Source organism: Gadus morhua, chromosome 12 (genome assembly GCF_902167405.1).
Source record: "Gadus morhua chromosome 12, gadMor3.0, whole genome shotgun sequence".
NCBI classification, from domain to species: Eukaryota; Metazoa; Chordata; class Actinopteri; order Gadiformes; family Gadidae; genus Gadus; species Gadus morhua.
Window position 1 is genome coordinate 23,356,723 of NC_044059.1, and position 15,414 is coordinate 23,372,136.

General features: G+C 44.9%; 1 protein-coding gene across 1 annotated transcript; it reads left to right on the forward strand.

Annotated features, from left to right (window-relative positions):
* The first annotated feature begins 193 nt into the window (after nucleotides 1–193).
* Nucleotides 194–15,414, forward strand: tnni3k (TNNI3 interacting kinase). Its single transcript, XM_030372059.1, has 25 exons — nucleotides 194–332; nucleotides 584–692; nucleotides 869–954; nucleotides 1,827–1,924; nucleotides 2,346–2,456; nucleotides 2,555–2,653; nucleotides 2,994–3,132; nucleotides 3,433–3,577; nucleotides 3,911–4,015; nucleotides 4,117–4,211; nucleotides 4,602–4,751; nucleotides 4,838–4,921; nucleotides 5,008–5,064; nucleotides 5,356–5,448; nucleotides 5,556–5,613; nucleotides 5,949–6,143; nucleotides 7,257–7,361; nucleotides 7,769–7,821; nucleotides 7,923–7,975; nucleotides 8,809–8,941; nucleotides 9,502–9,611; nucleotides 11,946–12,005; nucleotides 12,480–12,649; nucleotides 13,989–14,068; nucleotides 15,026–15,414. Exons 1-25 carry the CDS (start codon nucleotides 293–295, stop codon nucleotides 15,103–15,105), a joined length of 2,508 nt encoding a protein of 835 aa, XP_030227919.1. The 5' UTR covers nucleotides 194–292; the 3' UTR covers nucleotides 15,106–15,414.

Consider the following 15,414-nt stretch of genomic DNA (forward strand, 5'->3'; position numbering starts at 1 on the left):
TTTACCTTCTGCCTATCGTACAGCCCTGAGGTATACGTTTGTACGATGTAATAATACAAATACATGGCTCTGGTACATGGACCCACATAAATACATGGGCACTGTTTCAAATGGGGGGTCAGTTGGTGTTGTGTGGCATGCCACTCAAAAGAGGGTTATTTTTAGCTCAAACTGTGATCCCCTTTATCTGGCCCTATAGCAATTGTGTTAGAGAGTAGGATCGTGTTACTGCTTCCCTTTAGCTCACCCGAACAGCACTACAAAGACTCTCTGAGAGAAACAGACCCTGTCAATGGGAAATTACAAATCAAGACCAACCCAGACATGTACAGGTAATGTCTCTCCCTCTATCTTCACCATGTTTTGCATCTGGAATTGTTTCTGTGAGTGTGTGTGTGTGTGTGTGTGTGTGTGGGGGGGGGGGGGTCTATATTGGTGAGTCATAACATGTTTTGTTTTCCACTGGAAAGGGTTCAAGGAGGTGACGCACTTCGAGGTACGTCACCTCCTTGAACCCTTAGCAATGCCTTACAATCACTTTCCATACAATTTGTTGTATTCTTGGCATGATGTTGGTGTGAAGATGAGTGGAAGAAAAAGGTGAGCGAGTCCTACACAGTGATTGTGGAGAAGCTGGAGGATGACTGGCACATCAAGGAGGCTGAGCTTGCGGAGCTCAAATTCGCTTTTGGGTGAGCGTGGAATAATAGTGTTTTTCAAAAAGGGTACAATCTGTAACCTAGCTATCTAATGAATGCACAGAGCCAACATGTTCAAGCAATTTGTATTTTTTGCAATTTTTTCTTCTGCAAATATCATCAAAATGACATACAGATGCAAGGCCTGTATGTCTTTCTCTGTGTGGTAGCTCTGAGGAGGCCTTCCAGAAGGTGAACGTGAGCTACAGAACAGAGGAAGGCCTATCACTGTTGCATCTGTGCTGCGTGTGTGGAGGTATGCTCACTTAGCGGAAGTCTATTCATAGCTCCTCACCAAAACATTACAATGGAGAGACAGCTCCTTCTCTAGGGCTTCTTTCTACCGCGCTCAATCTAACATCCTTATTGATACAGGTTATGGGTTATATTGACCAACTCATATTGAATTAAGAGTATTTGTAATGTCGAAATAACCTTGTCACAGAGCGGTAACTGTAGGACAAGCAGGATTATGGGTCTGTTTACTCTGATGTAACAGGGCATTGGTATTAGACTTCACTAGGGAAACACACTGACCAGTACTTTGACACTTGCTTATCTTTTCAATGGTGATGTTGTGGGCTACTCATGGGTTTGCCCTGCTATGAAACCTCTGTGAAAAGGCTCTGTGATGTGTTATCCTCCCGAGTTTATCCTGTAACCATAACCTGGTCGACCCAAATAGCAGACCAATAATAAGTGTAATGATCGACATCTGTGTGTTTCGTACGATGACACCTCTGAAAAAGGTATAATACACCCTTCTTATTAGCACCAATAGTACTCAGTACGTCAGAATGCCTCATGTTTTTTTTTAATGCCGATTTTGAGAGGATTCAAGCTATTACCAATATTGTTCTCCCTTACCAAATGCTTTGGACAGTTCTGTGGTCTATAGGCCAAAACAGTCTACAAGATCTCATGTGAGATCAATATATGCAGAATCCTCATTCCTACTATTCTATACAGCAAACTAATAGACTAGATGCAACAGAAGGTACTTCAGTACCACACACACACACACACACACACACACACACACACACACACACACACACACACACACACACACACACACACACACACACACACACACACACACACACACACACGTATGTTTGTGTCCAGGGACCAAGGCTCACATTCGCACCTTGATGCTGAAAGGCCTGCGTCCATCCAGACTCACGAGGAATGGATTCACGGCCCTCCACCTTGCCGCCTATAAGGTAGGTCACAATCGATCTACTCTTCTTAGATTACTTTCTAGTCTACTAGGTTCTATCCCACAGAGCTTGACAGATATGTTATCTGCCCATGCAAGCCGATGGGAGCCATGTGTCATCGGATTACTGCTTAGCCAAAGTTAACCACATGGTGGAGTGCAAGACACACAAACACAAGCCGTCACTCAAGCCTTTAGTATTTCATTTGTTGCTGTGAGTGGTTATTAATGGTTTACCATAGCGTGTGGTGGATACTTTTTCAATGAATGATACTGTTTGAAGGTAACGGAGTGTAGGATGTGACTTTGACTGAAGAAAGAAGGTGATTTGCAGATGTAGTGGTAAAAGTTGACGCATAACAAAGGGCTTTGCCTCCGTCCCCGGAACAGGAAACAAGTACATTTTGTCTGCTTGTCTCCAAAAGGACAGTGCAGAGCTGGTGACGGCGTTGCTCCACGGGGGGTCCGATGTCCAGCAGGTGGGCTACGGTGCGCTAACGGCCCTCCATATCGCCACGGTAGCAGGGCACCACGAGGTAAACAACAACACAACCTTCCTTGTTCTTCCGTTCTGTTTGTGAGGGTCCAGCGACGCTTTTAGGAAACTGGTGTCTTGATTTGAAACATCTTTCAGACGGTGGATATTTTACTACAACATGGAGCTAATGTCAACGTGCAGGACGCTGTCTTCTTCACCCCCCTGCACATTGCTGCCTACTACGGCCACGAGCAGGTCATTACCAGCCTCGATCGCACACTCCTGACTCCTGACTGCCTGGATCTGGAGGAAAATAACCAAGCGTGGCCAAACGTTCACACTTTTGCAAAATGGTATTGGTTGGGTTGAAATTAGGATTATGAGAAATGTATACAATACAGTTACATTTAGTGATGAAACAATTTGAAAGAGGATACAATATTGATATTCAGCCAGGAATTATAATTATGCATCCATGTATTCATGTTTTACACACTCAAATAAAAATAAGTCTGAGAACTGAGATCCATTTTTGGGGTTTCTCCACCCCTTTTTTTTTTGCTTCCCCTTTCTGTGCTACTTCGTCCTGGCGCAGGTGGCTAGGCTGCTCTTGAAGTTCGGGGCGGACCCCAACGTGAGTGGGGAGGTGGGCGACCGACCCCTTCACCTGGCGGCAGCCAAAGGCTTCCTGGGCCTGGTCCAACTGCTGATGGGGGGGGGCTGCAAGACAGACGGTGAGTCCTGGACCCCCCCGCACGGAGGTTCACATCTTGCAATGATCATGCCTAATGATAACAAATGACTGTGACGAAAAATCACATATGCATACGTTCATATGTAAATGAACATATGTACCTCTGCAGCTCATTCATCATATTACGAGCAATGCAAGCAATCCAATTCCTCGATTTATCCTGAATAGGCGAACATAGTTGACGTGTGTTTTACACCCTAGACTTGATTTTTAAATCAATGTATTGGTAGATCAATTACAGCCCCTTTAGTAAGTATCTTGTTTCTATGCGTGTTCCCAGTGAATGTTCTGGATAATGAAGACCACGTGCCTCTTCACCTGTGCTCCCGCTTCGGCCACCATGAGATCGTACGGTTCCTACTGACGGGCCACGGTGAAGCCCAGCCGCACTCTGTGAACATCTACGGAGACACGCCGCTGCACCTGTAAACGACCCCAGACATCCACTGCTGTACACACATCAGGCTGATGAATGAGGGATGATACGAGGCGGATGTGTGTTGTGTTGGCAGTGGCGGCAGTAGCTCAGGAGGTAGTCAAGGTTGACTGGTAACCGGAAGGTTACTAGTTCCTCCTCGAGTATCCAGGTGTCCCTGTGCGAGACGCCGAATCCTGACTGCTCCTGACAAGCTAGGTGTCCACCTGCGCGGTTGACTCCGCCGTCGGCGTGTGAATGTGTGAAGGAATGGTTGTAAGTCGCTTTGGGTAAAAGCGTCACCAAAATCCCCTGAATGTAAATGATGGTTGTGTTTCAATAGAGCCTGCTACAACGGGAAGTTTGAGGTGGTGAAGGAGATCATTCAGCTTTCTGGAACCGAGAGTCTGATGAAGGAAAACATCTTCAGTGAAACGGCGTTCCACAGGTATACTGCAATAGTCCTCTGCTTCCAAGTTATTCATGTCATTTAAAAATATGAATGATTGACATCAGTCAGTCATGAGAACGTTTGTGTGATTTGGACAGTGCGTGCACCTATGGTAGAAACCTGGACATGGTTAAGTTCCTCTTGACCCAAAGCCCCATGAGCATCAACCATCAAGGCAGAGATGGACACACGGGTACGTCTTCACAATACTAGGCCGGTTGTTCTAGTATGGGCCGGATCTTCTCAGCCACTTCTGGCCTCGATTCATAATTTCTGCATTCTCCCTGTAGACATCCTGATGTGAGACGCCTAACCCTGACCCGATCCTTCATGACGTGTCAAAACAACATTTTAAATCACTCTGAATGTAAAGGCTGATCATGGTTAAAATTAAGTCAAATAAATCTTTATTTTAATTTTTTTTGTTTATTTATTTGAGTAATCACTCTAAAAGGGCAATGACATGGTTTCAACCCCAACCTATAACTTACCAGTTTATAATAATGGGGATATTTCACCTCTTCCTATCAAGTCCATCCGTTCAGTATGCGCTGACCTGTCTCTCTGCCGAACCCCTGTCCAGCCCTGCACAGCGCCTGCTTCCACGGCCACATCCGCGTGGTGCAGTTCCTCTTGGACAGCGGGGCGGACATGAACCTAGTGGCCTGCGACCCCACCCGCTCCAGCGGGGAGAAGGAGGAGCAGACCTGTCTAATGTGGGCCTATGAGAAAGGTCTATATGATGATGGATGGGGGAGACTGGCCGGTCAGAGGGGCAGCCTTGTCACCACTTTTGGTTTTGTATTTTTTTTGTGACAGGTCACGATGCCATTGTGACCCTACTGAAACATTACAAGCGCCCGGACGATTCCCCGTGTAATGAGTACTCCCAGCCAGGAGGGGGTGAGTGACCTGGAAGCGCAGCTAGCAGAGGGATTAAAGGGACGGTATTTAATCTAGTTTGCTTTAATCATGTCTTTTTCATTCAGATGGCTCCTACGTGTCAGTCCCGTCCCCTCTGGGAAAGATCAAGAGCATGACTAAAGGTACCAGTCTCCTGACCAGCTAACATGACACACCGTGCACTGACCAGGTCAGCGCACGGTGTGACCCAATAAGGTCAGCCTGACCTTATTAGGTTGCTTAGGGGACTTTCTGTGCCAAAAGGCCTTAATAGTGCTATAATAGTTTTCTTTTAGATACTAAAAACGCAGGTAAGAGGCAACAAGTCTGTCACTTAACAATAAATAAGGTAATAGCATAATCCAATTTTCTAAGGCCCTAAAATCCTGCTAAGAGGTTGATTCAAAATTGTGTTTTTTTTTCCACCCTTTCAGAGAAGGCTGATGTTCTTCTACTCCGGGCCAGTCTGCCGTCTCATTTCCACCTTCAGCTCTCGGATCTGGAGTTCAATGAAATCATTGGTTCAGGTTTTTGTCTTAAATTTTATACTGTCTATCTTTGTCTGTGGTGTTTGGCAGTGAACAGAAAAGAGGCTTTAGTCCACAGTCTAACATCAAATCTCTCTCTCATCCAGGTTCCTTCGGCAAGGTCTACAGAGGGAAATGCAGGAGCAAAGTTGTCGCCATTAAACGGTATTTTGGGACGGGACGCACATCTACTTAATTCACTGTCCAGTGGATTGTAATGGAGTGTATTAATACAGTAGCCAGTTGATTTAAAACCTCCCAGACACTTTGCTACGGTTCACTTCTGCTGAGCGAGTTTGTATTCGAAACAAATATGCCATCAGACTTTAGATAAGAATGTTTAGGCCCAATCCCATTTCTACCCCTTACCCCTTCCTCTTAGCCCTCCAAAACTAGGTGGAGGGGTAAGGGGAAGGGGGACGGGGTAGAAATGGGATTGGGCCATAGTCTGACTTTTAAGACTTCCCCTCAACGGTGTAAAACGAGTCCCTCTCCTTCAGCTACCGAGCCAACACCTACTGCTCCAAGTCGGACGTGGATATGTTCTGCCGCGAGGTGTCCATCCTCTGCCGGCTCAACCACCCGTGTGTCATCCAGTTTGTGGGGGCGTGCCTGGACGACCCCAGCCAGTTCGCTATCGTCACCCAGTATGTGTCTGGTGGATCCCTGTTCTCCCTCCTCCACGAGCAGAAGAGGTGAGGAAAACTACCGGGGAGGCAGGTCCCCCGACTGACCCGGTTTACCGCAGACAGGGGTGGAGAGTTCCTAACCTGATGAAGTCAATCTTTGTTTATATATCGCTTGTGCAAAAAGTGCAATATCATTGTGGAGAGGGAAATGACACAAAATCAAGAAATAACATAAAATCATCGACATAATCGTCAATCATAATAACAGAGAGGCAGTTGAGAGGAATCAACAACACACATGGATTATGAGAAAGCTAAGCCAAACTTGTGCTGCACCGGCAGACTGTTCCAGGGGGGGCGGCCATGGACACTAAATGCTGCTTCCCTTCAGGTCCTGGTCTTCAAAAGAATGACTGACAGGTCGTAATTGACCTGTGTGTATACAGGCTGTATCCGAAGACATAATAACACGGATGCATTTCTATGTCAAATAACCTACATCTAAAGTTATCTTGTCATTGACTCTATACGTCGAATCAATGTTCTTATTTTTCCCGTTTACGTGTAACTATACCACAAATGCTGTCATTGTCCAAAATGGATTCTACAGTAATGGCAGCCATAGAGCTGTAATTGAGCAATCAGTCCGGGGAAGCAGTACCTTCGGAACTCACAGGCGTCTGTTTACACAACATAGCGACACATGTCTCCAGCTCTAATTACTGTCCTTCTCTGTAGCGTCTCTGCCTCTCATGCATGCACACACACACACACACACGCACAAGCACACGCACACACACACTCTCTTATATCCCTTGCCCCCTCCCCCCCCCCCCTCTCCCATCATTGATCCAGATAAAGTGTTCCAGCAAACTCTAAGCTCAGGTGCTTTCTAAGATAGACTACCTTCATTGATCCGCGGGAAGTGGGTGTGTGTGTGTAAGTGTTGGGCGGAGTGTGTGTGAGTGTGTATATTCTGTGTGTGTGTGTATATGTGTGTGTGCAAGTGCAATTGCCTGAGTGTTATTGGTGTGCAACATCTGTGCGTGTGATCTGTTGTTAGTGTGTGTGCGTGTGCCTGTGTGTGTGTGTGGGGGTCAGGGAGCCTGATTGGCAGGGTCCATTGATCTGCTGAAGCGCTAAGTGGGCGTCTGCTTTAATGATGTGTCCACGGCGCAGGCTGATTGACCTGCAGTCCAAGCTGGTCATCGCCATCGACGTGGCCAAGGGCATGGAGTACCTGCACAACCTCACCCAGCCAATCATACATCGGGACCTCAACAGGTAGATGCAGATGTAATTAGGCAAGGAAAGGCAAGGCAACTTTATTTATATAGCACTTTTCATACACGAGGCAGACTCATAGTGCTTCACATAGAAACATCGTCATGCAATAAAATGTAATGATAAAAATAAGATACGTAAGTAAAAAAAGGCATTACAGAAAGTGCAATATATGTAAGATTTAGCAGAAAGCTAAAGCAAACGTACAATAAAATGAAAGAAATTAAAAAAAATCGTCAAAGGCGTAATAAAAGAAAAAATCCTTGTAGAAGGTGTGCTGTATTTAAAATTTAGCAGAAAGCTTAAGCAAAAAGTCTTCAGTCTTGTTATAAGGGACCACCCCCATGGGTTTGGGGATTGAACATCCCACAAAAACGCTAATGCCGTACATACTGTGTTCCCCTCAGCCACAACATCCTGCTCTACGAGGACGGACACGCAGTGGTGGCTGATTTCGGGGGTGAGGGCAGCAGCCGTCTCTCTCCCCTGTGTCTTTGACTGTGAAATATGCTGATTTGAGGCCATTTTCTGGCATATGAGTGAGTCTTCTTTTTCCCGCAGAATCCAGGTTCCTGCTGTCGGTGGCGCAGGACAACATGACCAAGCAGCCAGGGGTCGGTCGTCATGGTTACATCTTGTTTTTTAACATTGTTCAGGAAATCTAACTTTAGAGCACATAAAGGTTGTGACATTACAACACCATGTTGGTCACTGTGTTGCACTAACAAACCTAAACTCAGCATTTTTTTAAATTCTATGTGTTAATTGATCTAGACGTACAAGATTCATTTGATCAATCCCAGAATGTATACTCTACATTTTTGCAATTTTTGGTTACATCTTTAATTAAAGAAGAGAAATAGTGCTTACGGTAAAGACAATCATTCAACATATAGCATATTTTTTAAAGGATGTAAAACGTCACATACAGTAATCATTCTCCAAGAGACACTGCCAACAGCCCTGGGCCCTGGGCTAGCTCCAGAAGGCTGCGTGTGTGTGGAGGGGCTGACTCAGCAGCAGCAGCAGCACCCAGAGTGCGTAGCCTACTCGGGGGGGGGGGGGGGGGGGGGGGGGGGGGGGGGGGAACTGTGTGTGCTGCCTCCCCTGGGGACAAACATGTCCTGAAGAACCACAGGGAGCGCCCTGCTTTACGGCTGTAATTGGACCTAGATGTCAGTGTGTGCTTTAACCCTGTCTAACTCCCAAGACGCTGAAATATATATTTAATAATGTGTGTGTGCATGCGGGTTCATGTATGTGTGGTAAGATAGATAAGACAGACTTTCTGGGTCGCAAAGGTAATTTCCCTCGGACACTTCAAAAGTGCATTAGTTTTTAAATTACATTTGACATACAAATAATTTGTGTGAATATGGTTGTGTGTATATGAATGTGTTTGTGTGTGTGTGTGTGTGTGTGTGTGTGTGTGTGTGTGTGTGTGTAGAACTTGCGGTGGATGGCTCCAGAGGTGTTCACGCAGTGCACGCGCTACACGGTGAAGGCAGACATGTTCAGCTACGCCCTGTGTCTCTGGGAGCTGCTGACTGGGGAAGTCCCTTTTGCCCACCTGAAGCCTGGTACCTCCTCACTCCTCCTCAAACCTCCTCGAACCTCCTCACTCTTCCATACTCCTCCTCGAGCCTCCTCACTCCTCCTCAGGTCTCCTCACTCCTCATCAAACCTTCTCCCTCCTATTAACTCCTCCTCAAACCTCCTCACAATGTTTCCCTCCTCCTCACTCCTCACTCGTTCTTCCTACTCCTCACATCTTGTCACACCTCCTCACTCCTCCTCGTCTATCTGTGTATACAGACCTCCACATAACAATCGTCATGTGCACGTCCTGAAATCTTCTCCTGAATTCTTGTTTCAAATATTATACAAAATATTAAGATAACCACAGTATGATCATAATCATAATCCTGATGATCATTATAACTACAGTGTTTTAGATTATATATTATTATTATTATATATTGTAAAAATCACATTTCAAACATGAGCCAGTGTTTCTAGATGGCCAGACAAGATACAGTGAAGTTATTAAATAAGAGATATTTATTGAATACATGATTACATATGAAGGTTAGTAGTCTTTTATGATTGACGTTCAGGCCGTCGTTCATGTTCCCCTCAGCGGCCGCGGCTGCAGACATGGCCTACCATCTGATCCGGCCTCCCATTGGCTACTCCATCCCCAAGCCCATCTCAGCACTCCTGATGCGGGGATGGAACGCCTCTCCAGAGGCAAGTGACCGACCAACTAACTGACTGACTGACCAACTGACTGACTGACCGACTAACTAACTGACTAACTAACTGACTGAATGACCAACTAACTGACTTGCTACATGATCAACTGAAGACTTGAATGACTTGAATGTTAAATTAATAACTGATTAAATAACTGTATTAGTTAATGCAGTAACATGCGATAACTAACAATGAACTAACAATTAATTAACAGTTAACTAGTGTCCTAGTAATCCTTTACTAATGGTGGCATCAACATTATCCTTTTGCTACCTGCATATATAATGTGTGTGTGGGTGTGTGTGTCGGTGTGTGCATGCCTGAATGCATGCATGCGTGGGATAAACAAGTGAAAACAACAGGCGGTCCACCAATAAAAAAACATATTTCGTCGGATACAAAATAAAAACCGTCTGGAGGCCAAATCAGCGCGTCCCACGTCAGCAGCCGAGCCCGGTTTGCATGTTCAGCAAACGACCGCGTTCCCGGGGGGCCCTCTTTATTGCAAAGCTGTTCACAATCTACCAGCACACACGTAAAGCCCCCACTGTGCAGCGCCTGGGCTCTTCATAACCGCCTCGACTTACATATTTACCTCTAATTATGATGATCATTAAGGCAGCCAGGCAGGTCCTCACACCCCCACACCCTCCTGCCCTCCCTTCCCATGACCCAGCTGCCAGGGATGTTGAGTCAGGCAGGCGGTTGGTTAGCAACCCACCCCCACCCCCCACCTCGGAGGACCAGAGGCAATCCTCCCACTGGTTGTCGCCAGCTCCCATAGCGCCCGGTGGGTGCCACTGTGTCGTGTGTACATTTACATTTAGGGCATTTAGCAGACGCTTTTATCCAAAGCGACTTGCAATAAGTACATTTGCCATAAGAAGTACAAAAATATATATCTGTCGGTACAGAAAGGATGTTCATAGAACATCCCAAGTGCAAGTACAACAATCGCCAACAATCGTACAAAAGCCAATTCCAATTCCTCGTGTGTGGTGTCGCTCATTGGTGTGCTACAGGACGCTGTGCAGACTCATCGTTCTAAGACACCCCCCCCCCCCCCCCCCCCCGCTTGCACTTTGCAGAATTGGTATCCCATGGGTTGTAAAGGTGCTTGAATATGCTCTTGTAGATGCTGGTTTGTTACAGACCCTGTGAATGAAAAATCTCCTTGATGCCACTAACTTTTGCTACGTTAGTGCCTAGCGTCCACAATGCTCTTGTGTTTCAGAACCCCTAAAACAAGCCTTAGTCAGTCTGGATGGACTGATACTGAGACTTTAGAGCACTACCAGTGCTTAATGTAAAAGGGGTTCATGGTTTTGTCATTGCTTTTGTTCCAGCGTCCTGCAACTAAGCAACCAATTGCTGGATAGACAATCTGCTTCATGTTTAGTCTGGTGCGCACGTGCCCAGTGTACGTGCATGGTCACATGATAAAGCGTTATTTAGGCGTGAAGTATGGACAGGGGTTATTTCTCAAACGCTGCTAAAACGCTCGACTGGGCGGAAACTAAAACGTATTAGTGTTAATGTAGCCTTGAACATACAAACACATGAAAATACATCAACAATAATTAAAACAACCTAACACTTGAGCTTTTTACAATAATACGTAGCTACAAACTAAGAAACATTAAAATATTCATCAGTTAATCATCTAACGTTAATTATAATATCTATTCTTTATATATAATATCTATTATATACATTTTATGTTACAATATATATGTTTTTATGTAGATAGATAGATCGATTGATCATTATAGATAGATAAATATCTATATCTCTATCTAATCTATAGATAGCTTTTAGTATATATTCCAAAACACTGAAGGCTGATGTGCGCTGTGCTCTTTGGGTGTAATGTATTGAAGGCTTCCTACAGCCTGTGGATGTGATGTATAATTGAGAAGCTCTGGGGTGGCCAGGGTGTTTGTTGTTGTGAAGTCGGGGGAGAGATCTGAGGACAGCTCCCCAGCCTGGCTTCACCTTTTGCTGCGTGTGTGTGTGGGCGGAATAAGCGGGCCATGGAGTGGAAGCACATGGGTGTGTGTTTTGTGTTTGGCATCTTTGATGTTTGACCCACCTTAGAACACTGGTTGGTGAGGTGTGTCTCTTGAGATGCAGATGGTCCACTCATAAAATAAAATGTACTCACCCATCGCTTTCTGGCTATTCTGCACTCAGGGATGCTAAACTAAACTTGGCCATGCAATTTAATTTTTTCCATTTTTACAGCATGCTGCTCTCAGCGTCACTTGTGTAGGTCACTTTGTGTAAGTGGTGAAACGTTGATATCATTTCCTCATCACATCCTCATAGGACCGACCTGAGTTCTCGGAGGTGGTGAGCAGCCTGGAGGAATGCCTCTGCAATATTGAGGTACGGCCACGGAGATTCACAGCTTAGTAACGCAGAAAAACAGTGAACAATTACTTCATACTGACTTTTATGATATGTATATGATGAATATCTGACTGTCTTCATCACACACACACACACTTTTTTTTCTGTGTGTGTGTGGATCAATGGCTCTATGTTGGATCTGTGTGTGTGTGTGTATGTGTGCGTTTGGTTTTAAGTTTAGTTTGGTTTGGTTTATTTCGATCACATCGATTCACAACTTACATACAGACATAAGTTAAAAAAAAGATGAAAATAATTAGAGTTGTCATCTTAATGTATGCATTGACATTTCTTTTCAATAGTACTGATCGAAAAGGTGAAGGATGAAGCACTAGCTTGTTGCACCTACCCTTTTTACCTTATGTTTTATCTATTTGTTTTGTGTAGCTGCCTCAGGTTCTTTATTTGTGTGTGTGTGTGTGTGTGTGTGTGTGTGTGTGTGTGTCCCAGCTCATGTCTCCGGCCTCCAGCAACAGCAGTGGCTCTCTGTCCCCGTCCTCCTCGTCCGACTGCCTGCTGGGTCGGGGCGGACCCGGACGGAGCCACGTGGCCGCCCTGCGCTCCCGCTTCGAGCTGGAGTACGCCCTGAACGCCCGGGCCTACGCCGTCTGGACCCAGAGGTGCTTAGTTACCGGCGTACTTATTCAAACGTATTTTTGCACTCTGGGTTTTCTACCTAAATGACTCCCAAGGGTCAAAGCTGAACACTCTAACTTCCTCTTCTTTCTCACGTCCTTCTCACCTGAGAACAGTAGGCTATTCTACCATCTCTCGTTCCCAGGCCTGTGCTGCAGTAATTGCAATGTGCTACAGTAACTAAGACCGTCTTGCTGGAAGTGATAGCTGTGGCCCGTGCTATTGTGCCTCCTGTCACCTGTAAACCACCAGTGGTAGTTGCCTGCAACACAGAGGAATGTGGTTGCTCAGATACAGGCACAGGAGGGGGGAACAAAACAAAGAAAAACGCAATAAAACATGCATGGCCTTCTGACCTGGAGCACTCTTTTTACCGAAGGCAATGCGTTTGTATTGTGTGAACTTGTGTGTGTAAATGTGTGTGTGTGTGTGTATATATATGCAAGTGTATGCATGCTTGTATGCGTACGTGTATATATATGTGTCTGTGTGTACATATGCATGTGTGTGCGAATGTGTGTGTATGTGTATTTATATGCATGTGCATATGTGTTCCCGCGTGTGTGTGTGTGTGTGTGTGTATGTGTGCGCGCACACCTGTGTGTGAATGTGTGTGTGTGCGTGCGTTTCTGGCAGACGGTTTCGGAGAGGTAGGGCAGGCTATTGTGGAGCAGGGCCTGTGACGCTAGTGTCTGTCTGTCGGACATTCCTTGGCACCACATCAAGTCGGTCTCCCTGTTACCACCAGAGAAAGTGGGTGGCATCACTTGCGTGGTACAAATCCCTAGAGATATACGATCTGGCAGGATAGTCTTCTTGTGTGTAGCCCACCATATGTTTTTTTTCCATGATGTTGGGCTATTTTTAGTACAACTCATATTAGTGTGTCAAAGGAGAATCACCCTTGCTCTTTTAGTAGTGGTTATCAATATGGGGGGGGGGATGGATTACATTTGAGGTGATCAACAATGTTATCAAGGCTCAAGGCTCACCTGTTCAGAGTTCACCTAGACTCTGCATCGCTCTCCTACTTGTTGTATGTTGTACTTCCTGGCACTTAATGTACGCACTTATTGTATGTCGTATTTAGTTATAGTACTTAGTTATGTAGCATATTATCCTAGCTGTCTTTGTTGTATACAGTGAATGGGTTAACCTAGCGATTGTTAGTGCTTGGCACTTGGTTCTATGAACATCCTTATTGTACCCACAGTGATATATTGTTTCACTTTCTTATGACAAATGTAGTTATTTTAAGTTGCTTTGGATAAAAGCGTCTGCCAAATGCCATAATTGTCAATGTAATGTATTAATTGTCCTCAGCGAGCAGCGCCGTGCGTCTGGAGGTTTGTCCCTGGAGGAACTGCGAAGGAACATGCAGTTTGCACCCATCGACCGCAACGGTTTGTATTGTGTTTGCTCCGTTGCTATATCTACGTATCATCTGCTATTGCATCTGTATATCATCTGTTCTATATCTACATTTCATCTGTTATCATAATGGTTGGTAATCGGAGAACCGAGCTCATTACTTTAACAAAAATGTTTTGTACTGGTTTAAGGAAAGATATGTGGCTTTCTGGAATCATTTAACTTGTATTATATTATCTTGATGGTACTTGAGGTCTATAGTCATAAACACAGATGCTGCATTTGTCTGATCATACGTCAACATGACCGCCATGTTGGAGAGGCCAAGACCGGCCTGTTTACATTTAGTTTATATTTCTCAAATGAATTCAATTAGTGGTTTTTATTCAAGGGTTCATAATCTACGTGGAATATATTTTATATGAAAAATATACATTATGATATAATAAGAATATAAATACGAGGGAGCTCCTATCATCCTTCGAGTTGCATGGCTGCTGGCTTCTGTAAGTGTTGTATGACTGCAATTTCTGGACTTTCCCTTTTCCCATCTATCCCCGAATCTATTCCATGTTTGAAAGGGCTGCAAGAAGGTAATGTTCCAGAACGTAACTGCAAGTGCCTGAGAGTTTTTCCCAGTAATCTGCCAGGAAGGTGTGAAAAGGGGCTTGGTTAAAGCAGACATATTATACCACCAGGTGTGAGTGTGATTAGCCGTTACTCACTGTTTTGAAAAATCGGCCTCTTCTGACATCACAAGTGGGCGTGTCCACCTAGATGTGTGTTGGATAGATCAGTCTACCAGCCTACCCATTGGACTGTAGCAAACGTTGCTCAACTATCTGTCAAACATCTTGGTGGCCACTTGTGATGTCAGAAGAGGCAGTATTTCAAAACGGCTTGTAACGGCTATTCACCCTCAGACCTGGTGGTATAATATGTCACCTTTAATATCAGACCTCCATGTGGTGATTGTTCACGGTCTCCAGGTTACGTGTCTGATCCCATGAGCACCATGAGGTTCCACTCGTCCTGCAGCAGCAGTGGCAGCTTCGAAGACAGCAACTAACACCACAAGCAGGGCCGTCCAGCATTCTAACCTAGTTAAACTGTGTCATTTTATTACCCATACTGTTGGTAAGACTTATAAGTAAGGGATTTGATGACCTTTTGCTGTGAATATGTGAGACACCTTTTGTGTGCTTAAGTTTTGCAATACAAATATTCTTAATGATGTATCCATACAAATATGATCTTTTAGAGTACTTTCTTGGGGACTTCATGTAAATATTTCTTCATTCAAGTTTTTTGTGTGTTTATTGTTAATGATTAATAGAATCCGAATAAAAATCTGTCTTGTACAGAATTAGAACTTTAA